The sequence below is a fragment of the Lytechinus pictus genome, unplaced genomic scaffold (genome assembly GCF_037042905.1).
Source record: "Lytechinus pictus isolate F3 Inbred unplaced genomic scaffold, Lp3.0 scaffold_19, whole genome shotgun sequence".
Classification (NCBI taxonomy): Eukaryota; Metazoa; Echinodermata; class Echinoidea; order Temnopleuroida; family Toxopneustidae; genus Lytechinus; species Lytechinus pictus.
The window spans coordinates 4,518,818-4,539,302 of record NW_026974140.1 but is presented as its reverse complement, the minus strand read 5'-3'; the positions used below and the strand labels follow the sequence as shown (position 1 = coordinate 4,539,302).

The 20,485-nt window shown below is 36.3% G+C and overlaps 1 protein-coding gene across 1 annotated transcript in view; it reads right to left on the bottom strand.

Annotated features, from left to right (window-relative positions):
• Positions 1 to 3,798: 3,798 nt before the first annotated feature.
• The window catches only part of LOC129261000 (stimulated by retinoic acid gene 6 protein-like), a 32,456-nt gene continuing 15,769 nt past the window's right edge, over positions 3,799 to 20,485 (bottom strand). Inside the window, exons 13-20 of the mRNA XM_054899025.2 lie at positions 19,253 to 19,328; positions 17,687 to 17,735; positions 16,049 to 16,172; positions 12,967 to 13,068; positions 11,259 to 11,422; positions 9,476 to 9,613; positions 8,125 to 8,306; positions 3,799 to 7,307 (exon numbers count right to left, since the gene is read on the bottom strand). Coding sequence (XP_054755000.2) covers positions 6,450 to 7,307; positions 8,125 to 8,306; positions 9,476 to 9,613; positions 11,259 to 11,422; positions 12,967 to 13,068; positions 16,049 to 16,172; positions 17,687 to 17,735; positions 19,253 to 19,328 — 1,693 coding nt within the window. The 3' untranslated portion in view covers positions 3,799 to 6,449. The remainder of the gene's footprint in view (positions 7,308 to 8,124; positions 8,307 to 9,475; positions 9,614 to 11,258; positions 11,423 to 12,966; positions 13,069 to 16,048; positions 16,173 to 17,686; positions 17,736 to 19,252; positions 19,329 to 20,485) is intronic.

The window sequence follows — 20,485 nt, the reverse complement described above, 5'->3', positions numbered from 1 at the left end:
ATGTAGAAGGCGTTTTTTCTCCGCCTATTCCAATAAAACTAAATTTCATAAACATCCAATTTCAAGCTGTTTTTAGAAATACGAATGGCATAAAACCAAGAAAACTTCCGGTTTATAATTTATAGGCATTGAAGGCCTCACCGAGGTGATGTACAAATCAGCATAATTATTTTGCCTAACATAACTGGTAGACTTAAGGCCTACAACTGTGAAAACGCAGTTTAAAATTTTGAAACAACGCCGATTAAGCCGGTCACTCTATAACTATCGTTTAAACTTCTAAACAATAACTGATAATGTGTAAAATTCCTTTTCACATATCCAATATGCTCTTCCGGTTTCTAAAGCTACATTTCCTGTCATTCTACGCCATCTCTAACCTTCTGTCCGATTGCGCACACTATATTCCATTCCTTCCATATTTTTCACTTTCTTTCTTTCTTTCTTCCTTTCTTTTGTATTGTGTAATTTTAGGGCTTATTTGTAGGTTTGTTTATTATGTGTAGCTTGTATACAAGAGAAGTATTGTTTGGCTTGGGATATGAGAATTATTTGGACCATGTGTGCGCTGCCCCCACCCCCCCCCTCTTTCTCATTTGTTCTTTCCCTCTCTTCCCTCTCTCTATTTCCTTCTTTCTTTCTCTTTTATCATTCCTTCCTTCATTTTCTTTCTTTCCTTCTTTCCTCCTCATTTCTTCCTTCCTTCCTTCCTAATTCCATCCATTTGTTCTCATTGCTCTTAAAAATATTCACCTTCTGACAGCATACAAAAAATAAGTCACTGTATCAGAAAATAAGGATGTAACACAATATCTATTAATTACAAAAACTGGCAAAAATATATTGCATAAACAATGAGTTTCAAAATTATAATAAGCAGATGTGTAACTTTTTGTAATTACCATATCACAATATCTTTTCTCAAGTGCTTTCTTGTGGGAAAAAAATATTAAAATAATTACTAAAACAGCCCAAACCTAACGGACATGTAATTCTTTTGTAACATGGACGTAATTTAAAAGTCTCTCACATCCTTGCCTTTGAGTTAATTTCTTGGCATTAAAAAGAAAGTATGAAAAATACTCAGATGGACTGGCAATAATGGAAGATGTGGATAAATACAATTTAAACAAAAAGCAAATAATTTGTTTATAAAAGTCTTACATTAAACAAGGAGAAATGAGTTTAAATAAATAAAACTTTGACAAGGATTCCCACTGTATATATCTTATATATATATATATATATATATACAGTTCCACGTTGATTAACATAAAGCTATGGGATAATATTCAAATAGATGAGACATCAAATAATCATTTTAGTTTTTATTGTATATATATTTTCATAAATATAACAGCCTCCGTAATTAGCTTTGGTTAAAAATATTAATCTTAGGGACAAAGTGATCAATGAACTACCCTGTATCATGTCAAATATGTATACTTGTACAATAATACATAATTCACATTGATGGTCATCGTTTTCTATAAAGAAAGAAGCCAAGAATACCTTTCTCCATAACAAGATTACCCTACTACCAAAGCAGGACATACAACTTCATGAAATTGCACTTCAAAAAGAGAGTTCTTTATCATAAATAGTATTAATATTAAAAAAAAGATCACACAATTACCTCACTGTCAGAAGTGACTGAAAGAAATAATTGTCATTATCAAAGAGATAAATAAAAATATGAATCACAAAACACTAAATTTCCATAGCTTACCATGACCACTGTGAAAGGCATACTATAATGTTGTGTAAAGGTATATTTAATTTGCCATTTTTCATGGCAGTTCAGAAATACAACAAGAGTGTCGCTAAGGCGAGCACATAATACGCCCGCCTGTAAAGCGGAAAATGGAGATATCGTTCAAGCAAGAAAAGTGGAAGGTGGCGACTTCACCTTTGACTGTCTGACCTCAATATCAATAGAATTCCTGAGATCTATGCTAGTATCATACAAACCAAATTATATGAGCCTAGGTTAAGTTCAACTGAAGTTATCACGTTTACAAGGACTGCAGAAGGTTACAATAAAAATACGTCACTGTGACCTTGAACTTTGACCTTTTGACCTCAAAATCGATAGGCTTCCTGAGATCCATGCTCGTATCATACACACCAAATTATATAAGCCTAGGTTAAGTTCAACTTAAGTTATCGCGTTTACAAGGACTGCAGAAGGGTACAATGAAAATACGTCAATGTGACCTTGACCTTTGACCTTTTGACCTCAAAATCGATAGGCTTCCTGGGATCAATGCTAGTGTCATACACACCAAATCTTATGAGCCTAGATTAAGTTCAACTGAAGTTACCACGTTTACAAGGACTGCAGAAGGTTACAATTAAAATACGTCACTGTGACCTTGAACTTTGACCTTTTGACCTCAAAATCAAAAGGCTTCCTGAGATCCATGCTCGTATCATACACACCAAATTATATAAGCCTAGGTTAAGTTTAACTTAAGTTATCGCGTTTACAAGGACTGCAGAAGGGTACAATGAAAATACGTCACTGTGACCTTGACCTTTGAACTTTTGATCTCAAAATCGATAGGCTTCCTGGGATCCATGCTAGTATCATACACACCAAATTATATGAGCCTAGGTTAAGTTCAACTTAAGTTATCGCGTTTACAAGGACTGCAGAAGGGTACAATGAAAATACGTCACTGTGACCTTGACCTTTGACCTTTTGATCTCAAAATCAATAGGCTTCCTGGGATCCATGCTAGTATCATACACACCAAATTATATGAGCCTAGGTTAAGTTCAACTGAAATTATCGCGTTTACAAGGACTGCAGAAGGGTACGATGAAAATACGTCACTGTGACCTTGACCTTTGACCTTTTGACCTCAAAATCGATAGGCTTCCTGGGATCTATGCTAATATCATACACACCAAATTTTATGAGCCTAGAGTAAGTTCAACTGAAGTTATTGGATTTACAAGGACTGCAGAAGGGTACGATGAAAATACATCACTGTGACCTTGACCTTTGACCTTTTGACCTCAAAATCTATAAGCTTCCTGGGATCTAGGCTAGTATCATACACACCAAATTATATGAGCCTAGATTAAGTTCAACTGAAGGTATCGCGTTTACAAGGACTGCAGAAGGGTACGATGAAAATGTTACTGTGACCTTGACCTTTTGACCTCAAAATCAATAGGCTTCTTGGGATCCATGCTAGTATCATACATACCAAATTATATGAGCCTAGGTTAAATTAAACTGAAGTTATCGCGTTTAAAAGGAAAAGTTAACGGACGGACGGACGGACAGACACCGAGCGTGATACCATATAATACGTCCCGTCGAGACGGGCGTATAAAAATGAAAGACATGAGTAGAAAGATATTCAGCTGCATTACATTTCAATCCACATAATTGTAACTCTACAGCATTTAATATTTCTATAAAAAAAGTATGAATTAATTAATTAATTAAAGTGCCAAGTAAATGAAAGACATATGGATAATAGTAACGACTGATATACAAATTACAAATACCCTATTTCATGGTTTAAAACCTAATTTGTGAACATAGCTGAATGTGGTCTAGTAGTATGACTCACCATAATATGAAATGAAAGCATGTCATCTCATCTCTCAGAAAAAAATAAGAAATAAGTCATGATCATTGAAGCATTATGAGTTACGCTTCAATGATCACAAAACATATGAAAATACGCATTATCACAATTTAATGAATTATATATCATTCATGTGTGACCGATTACAATTTGCAACTAGATGGAAGACAAAGACTACACTTTTCTCTTTCATATGATATATAATTCATTACAGTTTATGAAAGCCAGGTTACAATTTTCTACTTTTATCATAGTCCATCCACTCATTTTCCTGTGTTTTTAATGTAGAGTGTACAATAATTCTTGTAGACACTGTATGTGACCAGGCACTCCAAAACCCACAATAAGTCGCCAGAAATTGAGTTCTCAGAAGGGCTACTTAATAAGTAGCCCTTCTGAGAGAGGAGATTCTAGGCTTTATGATATATAACTCATGCACAATGATTGATTCTAACCCACACAAGTAAGAGGAGAATGTTCGCTACCATGGAATGCTCCTTTTGAGAAAAGGGGGGATTAAAAATTACTAGTATATTGAAGAGCACTTACTCTTCCACTATTGTGTATTGCAAGAATAACTCAATTGTAGCATTACTAGGACAGTACTTGAACTGAATGATGATCCTAAGCACTGTTTGAAGACATTGAAATTTGTGAGATATTTCCTATTTTTGAGCAAGCGCCATGAGCGCCCAGCTGGGGCGGATACCGGCGCTATACAAGAACCCATCATCATCATCATCATCATCATATTGTAGACAGAAGGAAGATTAAAATTCAATATAATTTTGATAGAAGGAATTATCAGCTTGCCCCCAAAGTTCACACACTATTAGATACATCCTGTCCATCAGTTTAAACAAGTATCAATGTTAGAATTATCCTGTTTTGAATTTATGGGAGTTCAAAGAGAGAAGAATTTTTAGGTTTTTGTGAAAACATATTAAGATGATTACAATTAACTCAAAAAAGCAAAAGATAGATCTATAAGAAACACACTCAAGAATTACATTTTTCGTTCGATTGGTACAGCCAAATTTTTACAGTAAATAAGGGAGAAAAAAAGGCAGAAAACACCAAAATCTGAAATTAGAACATTCTGACCAAAATACTCTTAATTGGCTCCAATTGAAAATCACACAGAGCGACTTTTTGTGAATTTTGTGGTGCTAGGTCACATTTAGTGCGCCATCGAATAGGCAACTAGATAATGCGCGTCTCATAAATGCTAGACATTATCATTATTCACAATACCATGCAAAAAAAATGTGATTCAAAATTCACAATATCTTACAAATGTAATCTCAAGGACAAGAAAGCATTCTAAGAATTGCACTTTCATATAAAGAATGTATGATTTCAGATATCATACCTGCAAATCCTAGCAGCCAAGAAATAGAAAAAGATGACTAAAATATTCCAGAAATAGGAACATTCTTAAATTAAACACACAAGTTAAATTGGCAATTTTCGTCTCCCAAAAATGGGAATATTCTTATTCAGTAGGAATAGTTGGCAGGTACATGTATGAGAAATTGATACAAGAACAATTTTAAAGCATAGTTTCCCTTTTCTACTGCTGTCCCATGACAAAGGGAAGCAACTCCAATTTTTTTCTAAATTGACTTTTTCTTGGTTTGGAATATTTTCTACATGATGCTAAAGGAATTGGAGTCACAGAACCTAAATTTGTGAAATTTTGATGTTTCAAACACAAGTTACTCTATATATATCTTCACATAAAACAATGACACATTTTCATCATTTACTCAGAAACTCATTCCCAGAGTTGGTTCCTTTTGTTTGTAATTGTACAGCAGAGTAGCAGTAATTGCTTTAGCTGTTCTTTTTTTAAAAATACATTTAAATCCAACAACCAAAGTGCTCCGAAAACGATTGATGGTTCAAGTTGCCAACAAATATCAATAGCTTTATTTCATTTCTGATAGGCTTGGTAAAAAGGATAAATGCATTCAAAAACACACTTGCCAGAATGTGGTTTCAAACATTGGTAACCCACACAACCTAAACCCTGTAACATAAAGCAAAGCGAATTGACTCCGGGGCTTATTTTTTAAGATTGATCATACACAATAATCAATGCAATTAATCCTAGAACTCAGACCCGTGATTAATCGCTGAACATTATAATTCCGGGCACAGGTTTACAAGACAGCTATTAAGCTTCCATGCCTACGTTTTTCATTATGTGAGAATAAATGCATTTTTTTTCTAAAACTGCCTTCTGAATTCAGATATTTCGCTGTTGTGTAGGGAGAAATACATGTACATCTACCCCTTCATTTGGATTCATCCTAATGACTGTCTTTGCTGCTTCTATTCTCATAATACCCGTTATTTGTCCAAATTATTGTCGAGGCACGCTATCTCAGTCAGAAGAGACTGAGGTGGTAACACAATCTGGTGACCCAGGTGCGATTCTCAGTCAGTGCAGTAATGTCATTTAGTAAGACATTTGCCCTCATTACCAGGTCTGTCAGAGAGGACATTAAGCCATCAGTCCTCTAAGTTGCTTACAACCAAGTTTTCATTCTTTCTAAGCAATCGGGTAAAAAAATAACAATTGAGCAATTAAATTCTGAAATCACAAGATTAGAAATGAAAGACACTTAAGAAGAATTTAGCAGTAAGACACTGATTGGCCTTTTGTAAAAGAGACTATGTGGCAATATTTTCCAAACAAGCTTATAGCCAAGAATTTAAATCTTCTGTGTTACCATCTTTATATATGATCACACTGATGCTACCAAGATCTTGACCACCAGGTCCACTCTAGGTTTCTGTGCTGTTCACCTCAGCAATGCTGTCCTTCCTGTAGTCCTAGACCTTAACCACTTGAGCCTGGTATGTTCTCTCCCCATCCTCTACCACAGAGTCCACCCTATCCTCCTGCTTAGCCCTCTTGAGGGTTGACCTTCCTTCATGAAGCAAGTTCTTCCACATCTCTTCCTCCACATAGCTGACAAGATCAACACCTTGCTCTCTGCAGTCTGCAATGTGGCCAGGATCGAGACTGGACTTGAGGAGTTCCTCAAAGCTTTGGTTGCTGAAGACACTGAGCTGACTGCTTTCCAGAAAATCATCCTCCCTCTCTTCATCTTCATCAGATCTGTCTGGCAGAGCTCCGGTTTTCAAGCCTTCATTCTTGTCATTGTTCTGATCAACAGGCAGTTCTGTTGCTTCAGTATGGTCAGACTGATGGTGCAGCCCTGTAACTCGACATGAAGTACCTGTACCAGAGATGTTACTATCAGGTGTCCCAATCCCCTCATCAACTATAATCCTGGATGGCTCATTAACATTTCCTGCATTATTGGGGTTTTCATTGTTAACATTCCCATCATGTGCATCATGGCTTGTACATGGTGAGCTTTGCCCTTGGTCGACAATACTCGCAAGTTGTCCTTTTCCTGAAGATGGCTCTAGATTTCCAGTGGATGCAGGAACAACATTCTCAACATTGTCTCTGGACTCCTTGTGATTCCTTTCTGCAGATGAACAGTCCTGTGGAGAGGCATCATTGCCTTGTGAATTATGGAAGCTTACTTCATCAAGGCAGTCTTTAACCTTCATGGTCACTAAATCTTGACTCGCCTGGTGAAGTCCTCTTGCCATGTTTGGTGCCTTCATCTCAATTGCTTGATACTCTTCTGAGGAACACACTGGACTTGTGGTCCCCTGTAAAACAGAAAAAGAAAGATGCCCCAAATAATGTTGTCAAACATTTAATGGACAAAGTTACACTATTCTCTACTTTATATGAACCGTTGGACAGGTGATCATCAGACTCCTTATTCTCTACATATCAAGAATCAACCAACTCCTTGCTTGAGGGCAAAAGAAGTAGGAAAATTCTTAACTTGAAAAGCATAAAAGATTGCTTCTCTAAATTTCAGCAAAGGGATATAAAATTCAAATAATCTTAAAATGTTAAATAAATATATCAGACTCTGAATCCAACACAATTTCTGACATGTTGAACTTGGTGCCTTAATCACATTTTGCCTTAAAGTCTGAAGGAAGCCCACTTTTGTTGAGTTCAGGGTTCAAATTTTTCTCTCACCGACTGCCTGTACAGGACATTTCCTCAGCCTTTACCCTTATCTAAATCTAACGGGAATCATCTTCAAGCAGAAAACTTTGCCATTGTCTTTGTCTCTTAAGACATCATCTGTGCCTGAGAGGTGTTCTGCAGGCCTCTCAGTCCCTGTGAAGTTGGGGTATGCAATGTGTGTGTGCCACTAAACTGGTGTTTTCCCTTACACTTGCACGGATAGTGCAGTGGGTTCTTAACATACAAAGGTGGTGATTCTCCTCTACACGGGCCTTCATTTAATATCCTATCCAAAAAACAGACTGTTTCTCACTATAACATAACACGTGCCTAAGAAACAGAGAGGGGCGCATTTATTCCTCATCGATAGAGTGGACTGAACCCACACAGGCAGATGATTGAGCAACTGAGTCAACCGCAAATGTTAAATAGGAAGCTCACCTCTATCCTCCCTATCTCAATGGTGAATCCACCATTCTGGTTGCCTATCTCTCGTATTTCTGGAATCCCGATGAGGTTGGACAGTCTATCCTGGAGAAGGACAGGGTTCCTCACAAGGGTGTATCCCAGCTGCCACTTGTTCCGTATCACCTTCCTACGTTTTCTTTCCAATTCCTCTTGTTCTGCAAGACAGCAATGATCGCACAGACAAAGATAAAGACCCGTATTCTGAACTCGGGTTTGATTTAAGCTGGTCTAATATTATTGGTGAAAATGTGGATAGCCAATTGTGACACAAATCAGCACAGGTGCCAATCTATTACTCTAATCTATTAGCGAATCTGTTACTCAGATAATTCATAATTGTCTGAAGAAGATGAAACAGATTTTTTTTCCATAAACCATTTCTCTTTTTTTTTAACTAGGACCATGAGAACCAAACAGGGGCCGCGGAACGGTTTTCAAAGTGGGGGGGCTGACCATGCTAAAAATCACAATCATATGGTCATTTTTACGTTTTTGTACACGGTTTTGGAAAAAAGTGGGGGGGCTGAAGCCCCCCAGCCCCCCCCCCCCCCCCGGTTCCGCGGCCCCTGCCAAAAATTTATCTTCAAATAATGGAAATGATTTAAAAAACATGGTTAAAGGACAAGTCCACCCCAACACAAAGTTGACTTGAAAAAAAAGAGAAAAATCCAACAAGCATAACACTGAAAATTTCATCAAAATCGGATGTAAAATAAGAAAGTCATGACATTTTAAAGTTTCACTTAATTTCACAAAACAGTTATATGCACATCCTGGTCAGTATGCAAATGAGGAGACTGATGACGTCATCCACTCACTATTTATTTTGTATATTATTATATGAAATATTCTAATTTTCTCCTTATTGTCAAGTGAAACAAGGATTAATTCCTCCTGAATGTGTGGAATTAGCATTGTTTAATACTATATGGTTCAGTCAAGTTGGTCCTTATAGTCAAATCTGTAAAAAATGAAATATTGTATAATTCAAACAATAAAAAACAAAAGAAATAGTGAGTGACATCATTGACTCTCTAATTTGCATGTCACTGAGTTGTGCATATCACTGTTTTGTGAATAATACACAAAACTTTAAAATGCCATAACTTTCTTATTTTACATCCGATTTTGATGAAATTTTCAGCATTATGCTAGCGTGATTTCTCTCTATTTATTCAAATCAACATTTTTCTGGGGTGGACTTGACCTTTAATGGAAAAGTCCTTCTACATGTATATTTAGATACATTTCATCAGGGCGAAAGCAAATAGAAGAAATAAACTTTAGAATATAGACAGAATGCATTATATTATATGTTACTTACCATCCCCAGTCTTCTGTAGCCTATCTCTGCGATCTCTCTCTTTATGAGCAACCTGCCAGAGACAATGGCAGAAGGTCACAATGACAGGATGAGTGTGGATCACCTCCAACTCTAAGAATCCAACATAAGATCTGTAACCTAGCAACATAAAGATAAAAAACAAGATGACAATGAGTGATCAGTTTTGATACATGTATGGGACTCATTCATTCAACAGCCAGCTGCGAATAAAGAGCTTTAGACTTCACAACCTAGCGCATTACTGTAGCCTTACTGTGTCAAGGATGGACAATCTAAACGTTCGTATTACAATTTTAGGAACAACCCAGATATTGCTTTAAAGGTCCTATGACACCAATTCCATCTTATTCTAGATACATATCTATTATTAGGTAGTTTTACTTGAAAAATACGAATTTGCCATCGGTTCCTGTGTACGACGAACCGGTGTTGAGTTATTCCATGGAAATGAACTTCAACGGGAACGCCCACTAAAATTTTCGAAAGAGTCCGACCGATCGACCTGTCAATCATTGTGACGTCATCGAAGGAAGGCTTTCCCAGCTGTGCAGCCGGACCCCTAGTTATTGTACACGTTCCTCGTGTAGTTGCTGTTTTGACCGAGCTCATCCTTAACGGATTTTTTAGATTTTTATGAGGTTTTGATCATGGCTGCAGCATCGTCATCAGCTGCGTCTGATTCTTCAGACTTTGAAGATTCAGGTTCTGAATATTATTCCAGCAATTCAATTTATTTACTTTGGATCCACACGTGCAGGCACTTCACGCTCCAAACGTCAACAACACTCAGCAGCTTCCTTCCCTGACGTCATAATTGTCACGTGATATATGAAACCGAATCTGGCTGAATTTTTTGTGGGCGGGGCGAATTTGGCTCAATTTTCAATATAAAACTGCCTTTGAACCTGATGTGGGATGTTTTTCGGGTAAAATTTTGATGGAATCGTAATTAGTAACCACTAAGCTAACGAATAAGTCAGCATCTTTGCTGTATTTCATGGGACCTTTAATAGCAGGAAAATACAACATACTTTTTATAAAGATGCTAAACAGTAGTTTTAATAAAATGAATAATTTCACTGATTAATATCTAATCTTTTGATACAAAGATTAGTTCATTTTATTGGAGAAAATTACACAAAAATGATTACTCACATTTTGTTAAACACAATTTCTTTACTTGATTCTCTCTTAAATTACATTTAGACTTTGTTTTATAATTGTCATATTATATAAGCAACATTTATTATCATTAAAATATCATATCATCATTAACATATCATCATCATCATCATCATCATCACCACCACCACCACCATCACCTTCTCCATTGTCATCATCATCACCATCATCATCATCACAATCATCACCATCATCACCATCATCATCATCACCACCATCTCCTTCAATGTCATCATCATCATCACAATCATCACCATCATCACCGTCCGCATCATCATCATCATCACCATCATCATTCTTATCATTATCATCATCACCATCATCATCACCACCACCACCATATTCTTAATTGCCATCATCATCATCATCACCATCATCATCATCATCAACACCATCATCATTACCATCATCTTCATCATCATTACCATCATCATTACCATCATCATCACCATGACCACCATCTCCTTCAATGTCATCATCATCACCATAATCATCGTAATCTCATCATCATCATCATCATTATTACAGATATTCAGGGGAATGTTTCATGAAAGCCATGACTTCTTTTGAGATCCCCTACCTTTATCAAAGAACTCCAGGCCAGGGTACATGAGGCAGTAGTCCACACGTCCCAACAGGAAGATACCAAACAAAAGAGCTTTGAGTATTCGTAGAAGGCATGATGCAAAGCCAACAAGGACATTCAGAAACAATGTGAAGTACACCATGTTGTGGTAAGAACGCCTATTAAGAAAATGAACAATAATAAACAAGGACATTGAGAAACGATGTGAAGTATACTGTATTGTGGTAAGGACGCCTATAAAGATGAACAAAATTAAATAAGGATATTTAAGCTCTTGGAAATTAATCAGTTGTAATTATCATAAATCGCAAGCAAGGAAAATGGTACCATTTATTATCATAATCATGAAACATAAAATATCATCATTATTAATTTCATTTTTATATTTGATAATCTATGTACTTTTCCCAAGTTTTGCATTCCATATGCTTTCCTGCTTTACCTTTTCTCTTTCTTTTTCTAGGTTTTCTTTGGGGGGGGGGTGGGGTTGTGGTAGTAAGTGGTGGTGATGGTAGTAGTAGTAGTAGTAGTAGTAGTAGAATGATACAGTATTTATTAAAACAAACATATGGCAGCCCAAATGCTGAATTACATGAAGTTTAAATTGATAAAAATGCAAATTGGTTATACAGTGCGTATCAAAAAAAAGTTTACACTTAGAAAAAATCCTGTAAAATTATACATTTGTAATATCCTGAAGATTTTTCCACATTTTAACATTGGTACAGGTCCATTTAAGCAAATGACGATATAAATGTCGAAAAAAAATTTCCGCTTGAGTGAGCACCACTTACTTTTGGAAAGTTAGTGAAAAATCATTTGCGCAGAACTTTGAAATAGTTATGCGAATAAAAGTAGACCCTAATCATGAAGAACACGTGGATTTTAGCTAGTAAAATTGATTTGAAGATATATTTTACCTTTTTAAACTTGTTTCCTTGCCCAAAACACTTCAGAGAGTGCATTGCGCCCCATTCACTACCCCACACACCGAGGCCATCGTGACGATATTTGCCTTACACTGAGCTGGGATTTACATGAAATGGCTTGGGCTTGATTTTTATTTTGTTAATCATTGTCAAGCTTGGGAAAAGTGTGAAGAAACAAGTATTACATTAAAAATGAAATGTAAACCCACTTTAAATGATAAAAAAATAGTGAAAAATGCTGGATATGTCTGCAATTAACTTTTGTTCAGATTCAGTTATGTCCTCAGATCCAGCTTGCACAAAAAGGGTAAGGGTTGTGCTTACTAAGTGTTGAAAGTTCAATTTGGGTGGCAAAATTGTTACAAATTGCTTGAATGTATGATCCGTTTTATGTCAATTGACTAAAAGTGCATGGGAAATGTATAAGAAATGTTTCGCAGGGTAAGTTTGATTTCGTCCTTTCCCCTTGACATAGCGTGAAAACAAGCATTTCTGCGCAAACAGATTTCTGCGAGCTTTACAAAAATGGACAGTGCTTACTCAAGTGTAACATTCTGTCATAACTTATACTTTCATTGGATAGATGAGACCCAAACCCAAGAATATATGTGAAAAAATTACCCACATGTTGTATATTTTTAAATTCCCAGGGCTTTTTCAAAGTGTAAACTTTTTTTTGATACGCACTGTATATTTACATTTGGATAGTCGAAAAACAATTATTGTTAAAATATACACAATTCAGTAATGGACTAGGTACAAGACTTACTCACCTGTTATTGATCCCAAAGTTTTTGCCATATTTCTGCAAGAAAAAGAGTCTAGATACCAAGATTTGGCTGTAGTAAATGACATAGGTGATCACAAAGCCCAACCTGAAATGGAAAACAAAGCGTAGAATAGGAACTTATCAGGTTACATGTAGTGCTTGGAAACTTCCGATAAAGTAAGCCCAAGGTGCTGTTGTCATGAGCAATCATGGTATTCATTCATTGATTTACTGTTAGTAAAACTGAAAAGCCATCAGTTTTTTTTTTGTCCTTGTAATTTTTTCCATTATTATTGTTTATTCATGAATCATGTAGGTGTTCAGCATGATAATTTGGAAGATCATTACCTGTCAAAGAAATCTAAATTATTTTGTCACTTCCCATCCCGGTGGGTGTTTCATAAAGCTGTTCGTAAAGTTACGCACAACTTTGCACATGACTGGAATATGTTCTTAGGTCCTACATCAATTACATAGGGATATCACTAAGCACAAGAAAGGATCACCAGTCGTGCGTGAAGTCATTCATATCTTGCGAACAGTTTTACGAAACACCCACCAGGTGTTACATGGGTGTCCCTTAAAACATGAAGGATGTCAGTAGGAGTATATAGACCAGTGCCATCACACTACAGCTGCAGTGTGATGGCACTGGTCTATATACTCCTACGGAGAGAAAGGTATTCAAGGCCGAGTATTATCCAATAGCATGATGGTGGTCTCCTGTCTTCATAAATATGTTGGAACTTTTTCATTATCACGAAAAAGTTGCACTCCCCCAATCAGTTACATGTTCATAATCAGGAGAGACCTGCCGGTCACAGTGATTCATTTTGCTTTTCGCCTCCCGGGCACAGGTGACTCCAATCAAATGATAATAACAATGAAATTGTACTGCTTGCGTCTTTGATATGTGATTGTTTAATATCAACTCCATTGATCATTATGTATTCATTTGAATTATTGGTACTTGAAAATATATCTACACCAAGTATTATGTCCACTACTGGGTCTTGCAGCATGCAACTGTAATCAACGCTACACTGAGGGAATTAAGTTGCAATTCAATGCAATGGTTTGAGGTTCAAGCCCTGGTCACGTCTTTTGGAGGTCGGTCCCAGACGCAAATATTGATACACGTCTGTAAAAACTCAATCACACATACATACATGTCAATATTCCTCAACTGCTTGAACTTGTGATACAATAAAACTTCTTTAAAGAGTGCAAAACGTACACTGCAAATACAGCGCGTCCCAAAAAAAATGTCCCTCTGACATAGAGATGAATTAATTCTCAAATGTGGTAGTATTCTCAAATAAATGTTCATGAGTAGAAAGGTAATTTCATGATCCAACTTCTATGAAATTTCATTGGTCGCGCTTCAGCGGTTTTGAATACACACTCTGTTACGTAACAGTGGTGCATTTTAGCCCATTCCAAGTTTGCAGCATTGATGCATTTCTGCCTTGTCTGTGGCATATTAACCCCCATTTTCACATCCAGGATCTGAGCAGGGCCAGTTCCCTGATCATATCCAGGCTCATCAAATCATAAACTTGGGGAATAAGGGGAATCAGTGCATCAACTTGGAAAGAAAATGTGAATGATGGATGAGAAAAATAAGCTGAAAAATAAAGGGGAATCCACAAGTTAATCACCCTTTGCGAAAAGGAACTTTACCAGATAAAAATTTGACTTTTCTTTTAAAAAGTTACATTGAATTAACTTGACCACAGTAGCTTATTAACTAAAAAGAAGTAATGACAACAAAACTGCAGTATTAGGCATGAAACAGACATGACCCGTTGTCTTAATCATTGTGCATCTCCTGTTATCAAACATGAAATGAACTGTCAAATATTATTTTTGCCCTTCTGAACATGCTCAAGGTAGTGATTTGATGAGCCTGGTTAGATCAAGGAGATTTCCCTGGTCAGATCAGGGAATTCCTTGGTCAGAATGTTCAAAGGGGGTTCAGTGATATCCCGGGTTGATATGCTAGAAAGTGCAGAACACACAGCAGTGCTGCATGCATGCATGCAAACTTGGAATGGGCTGAAAAGCACCACTGTTACATAATAGGCTGTATATTCAAAACCACTGAAGCGAGACCAATGAAATTTTTATAACAGTTAGAACATGATATGAGCTTCCTAGTTCCATACATTTCATCGAGAATGATTTTTATTTCTTGAAGTAATTTAGCCGCCTATCAGAGGGACATTCTTTTTTGATGCGCTGTATAGCCACAATAGACAGGCTCAAATGGGTCACACAAGATTTGTGGACAATGGCTGTCTGCTGCATGACTCAGCAAATCCTGTAATGTAAGTATGTCTTTGGCTTCGAAAACCAATATTTACATCAAGTCTCAATAACACTGTTGTATTTTTCCAGACACCCATTTCCAGATTTCCCAACCTTTGCAACAGAGAAATAAGGATGAGTTTTCCTTGAAAAAGTAAGAAGCACTTCTTCACACAGGAATGTGTAAATGTTCCAAGAAAAATGGGAGCTTCGTCTGCCTGTTGAAGAAAACACTTGAAATCAAATGCAGCTTGATTTTCAACTGTTTAGAAGTATGTATTATAGCTTTTTTGCTTGATTGCTCCAAGTTGCTTCCAAATATAACTCTTTATGCAAAGGACCCCTTGACACATAAGCCGTATTCTGAAGTCAGGTTTAACTTAAACCATGGTCTAAGTCTGATCTAAAATTATGGGGAGCCAAAAACTCGAAAATTCTGCTTATATTGTATATTTACCATTCTGTTTCTCTTTGCTTTTATAATGAAGAAAATATTTCAGTTATCATTCTGAGACAGTAATAAATGATTTGAGTGTCAGAAGAGTTAATAAATTGAACATCTACTAATAGAGACTTGTGCCCCAATTGGCTCTCCATAGTTAAACTGCAACTTTAAACCAGGGTTTAATTTAAACCCAAGTTCAGAATACGAGCCATGCTATTTAAGGAATGGTCAAAATTCAGATTCTTTAGATAAAATTTAGCACCATTCTTCCAAATTCAGAATGATTGCGAGGTCTACCATTCTACAAAGTATTCATTGGAATATAACTTACCAATAGTCTCGAAGGAGTTGAAGAACGATGTTATCCCTCCTCGTGTTGTTGATCAAGGGACCGAGAATGAAGTACCAGGCAAACACCACTGCCAACCACAGGATGAGATGGAAAAAAATAAATCCTAGACATACATAAAAACATGTAAAAGAGGAAAGTCATTAAAATATTAATAATGGTTAGGTTTTGCCTTGGGACCCAGTAACCTTAAAGGAGCATGAAACCCTTGAAACCAGCTGAATCCATATCAAAGAGAAAAATCAAAAGAAACATATTGTTGAAAGTTTGAGGAAGATTGAATGAACAATAAGAAAGTTATGAGCATTTTGATATTGAGATCACTAATGCCATGTAGATCCTCCCATTGGCAATGCGACCAAGATCTGTGATGTCACACACGTACAACTCCCTCATTACTTTAGTACTTATTTCACTTATATTCTCACTTTTATAGAGTCTTTCACAAGGTGAGGTGTTCTCTTTATGAGAGGACAAGTACAGAGGTTTCACAACATTATATCATTGATGAATCGTTTGTCATATGATTAGAATGAGCAAAAAGATATGATTTGGGGTATATTTTCAGTGTCCAAAAGGGGAGAGTTGTTCATCTGTGATATCATAGATCTTGGTCGCATTGCCAACAGGAGGATCTCCATAGCATTAGTGATCTCGAAATTCTAATGCTCATAACTCTTCTATTGCTAGTCCTATTTTACTCAAACTTTTGTTGATCTTATTCTTTGATTTTTCTGCTTTCACAAAAGCTAACTTGCTCCAAGAGTTTCATTCTCCTTTAATTTTCAAAATTGATGGTGGGCTGATTTTTATGATTGTTCATATGATATCAATGTGATCAATTGTAGAAACCAGGCCCAATATCAATCGCAGGGTTTTACGTTACAGGGCTTAAGGGGGGTGTTTCACAAAGATTTAGGTATGACTTAGAGTGGCACTTAAATGCCAACGCGTATATGATATGCAACGCACGATCTTATTGATCAATACGCAGTAGTGTGCATACTCTTGGCATGATCTGACCAAGGCGGTTAAGCCTTTTATATCACACGCAACTAGGCATTTAAGTGCAACTCTAAGTCATACTTAACTCTTTGTGAAACACCCCCCCCCCCCCCCCCCCCAGGAAATAGACTGCAGTAAAACATCTTCAACATACATGTATCATCACACAAAATTTAAGCTTAACTTATTCCAAATTTTAAAAAACAGAAATGGTTACATTTAAATGCAACTAAAAAAAATCAAACACAAGCACCAAATGGCCCAAAGTGTACTTCTCAAGTTTAGTTTGAGTAATTTTTCATTCTAACTCCTTATGCAATTGGCCCCTGACCAAGTAATTTACATTTTAGAAAGATATCTTCCTAAGCTTTTTAAACTGAACTTTTACATAAATCAAAATGGCTAATAGTTGTGGAATCAGTACTGTGTTAGAACTGTAGGTTAAATAAATTAATGAATAAATAAATAATAATAAATAAATAAATAAATAATAAATAAAACATTAAATAAGTAACGTTGATAAATTTAATTTCAAGTAACTTTCGATCTTTTTACCCTTATTGATAATGCATGCTGATTGAAACCCCCCCCCCCAAAAAAAAAAAAAAAACTCACCCCATATGCAATATGCTATTTGATATCCAGAGTAAGTCAGATTGGCAACCTGAAATAAGATCAATATAAAGAATACAACAGAAAAAATGACATTTGAATTGTGATATTCTGCAACTTCTACAGGGGCCCGTTGCAGAAAAACGCAAGTCAAAAAATCAATCGCAAGTCCCAAATGCGTGCTGTTGATTGGTTGAAAATCAAGTTGCGCAACTCTTTCTACGACGGGCCCCAGGTATGTGCGTTTGATAGTATCAAATTACTGCAAAGAGTCTCATTTTTCACCTTCAGGGTAAATCCTTTAAAAAAAGTATATACAATTTCAACGATTGCACAAATGATTTGAAATTGGCAAATGAACATCATGAAGTCAAGATAAAGCATTGATATTTCTAGTAGTTGAAACTCAGTCATTAGAAAAGTTTGCGCTATTGACCCTATGGCAGCTGTAAACTATAAATGCAGATCTTAAATTATAGATTTTATAGATAAATGAATGTCATAAGACCAAAGGACACATAAATGACTTGCATATCAAAGTACAAACATTGATATTTTCTGATGGTATCGTTTGATAAGCAACTAAAATTTAGAACCAATGAAATGTCCACCACCACAACCGCAACTCCTCCAACACCACCATCATCATCATCATCGTCATCATAAAAAACAACACCATCATCATCATCACCACCATCATCATCATCATATTACAATCATCATCTTTACCATTACCATCTCCTTCATCATTTTCATCATATTCATCATCACCATCATCCTCCTCCTAATCACCATTGTCATTATCACCACCGCCACCATCACCACCGCCACCATCATCACCACCACCATCATCATCACAATCACCATCATCAATCTTTACAACCATATTTAATATCATCACAATGCCATCATCCTGTAATATTAAAGGACAAGTCCACCCCAACAAAAACTTGATTTGAATAAAAAGAGAAAAATTCAACGAGCATAACACTGAAAATTTCATCAAAATCGGATGTAAAATAAGAAAGTTATGACATTTTGAAGTTTCGCTTCATTTCACAAAACAGTTATATGCGCATCCCGGTCGGTATGCAAATGAGGGAACCGATGACATCACTCACTCACTATTTCTTTTGTATTTTATTATATGAAATATGAAATATTTTGATTTTCTCGTCATTGTCATGTGAAATGAAGTTTCATTCCTCCCTGAACATGTAGAATTTCATTATTTTAACATTTTGTGGTTCAGGCAATGAGGTCCTAATCGTCAAATTCGTAAAAATTGAAATATTGTATAATTCAAACAATAAAAAACAAAAGAAATAGTGAGTAAGTGACATCATCGACTCTCTAATTTGGATGTAACTGGCTCGTTCATATAACTATTTTGTTAAAAATAAGCGAAACTTTGAAATGTCATAACTTTCTTATTTTACATCCTATTTTGATGAAATTTTTAGCATTGTGCTTGTCTGATTTTTCTCTATTGATTCAAATCAACATTTTTCTGAGGTGGACTTGACCTTTAAGTACTTTGGCATCAGTATAAATTCCAAATCTACTTACCACTTTTTTAGAGTACGAATATGCTTGAACAGGGAAGGACGACCTGTCTCCTCCCCATATCCTCACTGTATCATCCCTGAATCATAAAGTAGACAGAAACTCTCAACTCAAAATCAGAATTGCCTGATGGCGACTTTCTTAGAATTCCCATCATTCACATGAATGCTGAAGTAATAAATATTGTACAACGCCTACTTAGCTTGTTGTACGCGAGCAAATGGGAGGCTGAATGTCAAATATTCGTACCGTTGCACAAAAGACGTACCATCCAAAATGTACCGTTGCACGGCTTTAGGACGTGACGTCACAATACGATTTAATTCATTGCGCTCAGTAAAAATGAAGGTGCAATACGCGTATAAGCCTGCTGGCTAAATGCGCAATGCTGCCCAGGGTCATATGCGCTTGTGGGATTTTGCTTTTCGCTTTCAGTATTTTTGCTCCCTTTTCATAGATTACTACAGGGATAAACTCTTGTTTTTTCATATTTTCGCTATATTCCGAGGCGTTGTACAACACAAATAGCGAATATTCTTATTCGTGCAATGGTGCGAGATTTCGCATTCGGTGAAAAAAGGAGACGCTCTATTCAACTCGGCTAACGCCTCGTTGAATAGAGCATCTTTCTTTCACCTCATGCGAAATCTCGCACCATCGCACTCATGCCTATTCGCTATTTGTATAATGTCATATTTTACCAGGGTAGCCACTTCGGTTCTGAAAACTGTTCTCCCAGCGGGCCCTGCTTTATACATGATAATGTTATTATTACCCTGACTTAAGCATGGCTACCTTGATCGCTTGCTCGAGCATTAAAGATTCACTTCATTGGGTTGAGAGCAGCATAAAGTTGGTACATTTCTTGTTGAAGGAAAACACACCATGGCTGGGAATCGAACCCACATCCCTCAGATTGCAAGACAAGATATCATAACCACTAGACCACGATGCCCCCAAGTGACAACATTATGGTAAGCTGTGTGGCTACCTTTATACAGACTGCGCATGAGCATACATGCATGAAATACAAGGGAAACAATATGACATCTTCACACTACTTGCTGACTATTTTTTATAAGCTACTGAAATCTTTGCATCTGATTAAAAGCAAATGATAAAAATAATAATAATAACATTAAATGATAATAATTATTGTACATTTATATTGTGCAATTTTTATATGTATATACTCAACTGTGCATTACAATAATTAAAAGGGTGAAATAGTTAACA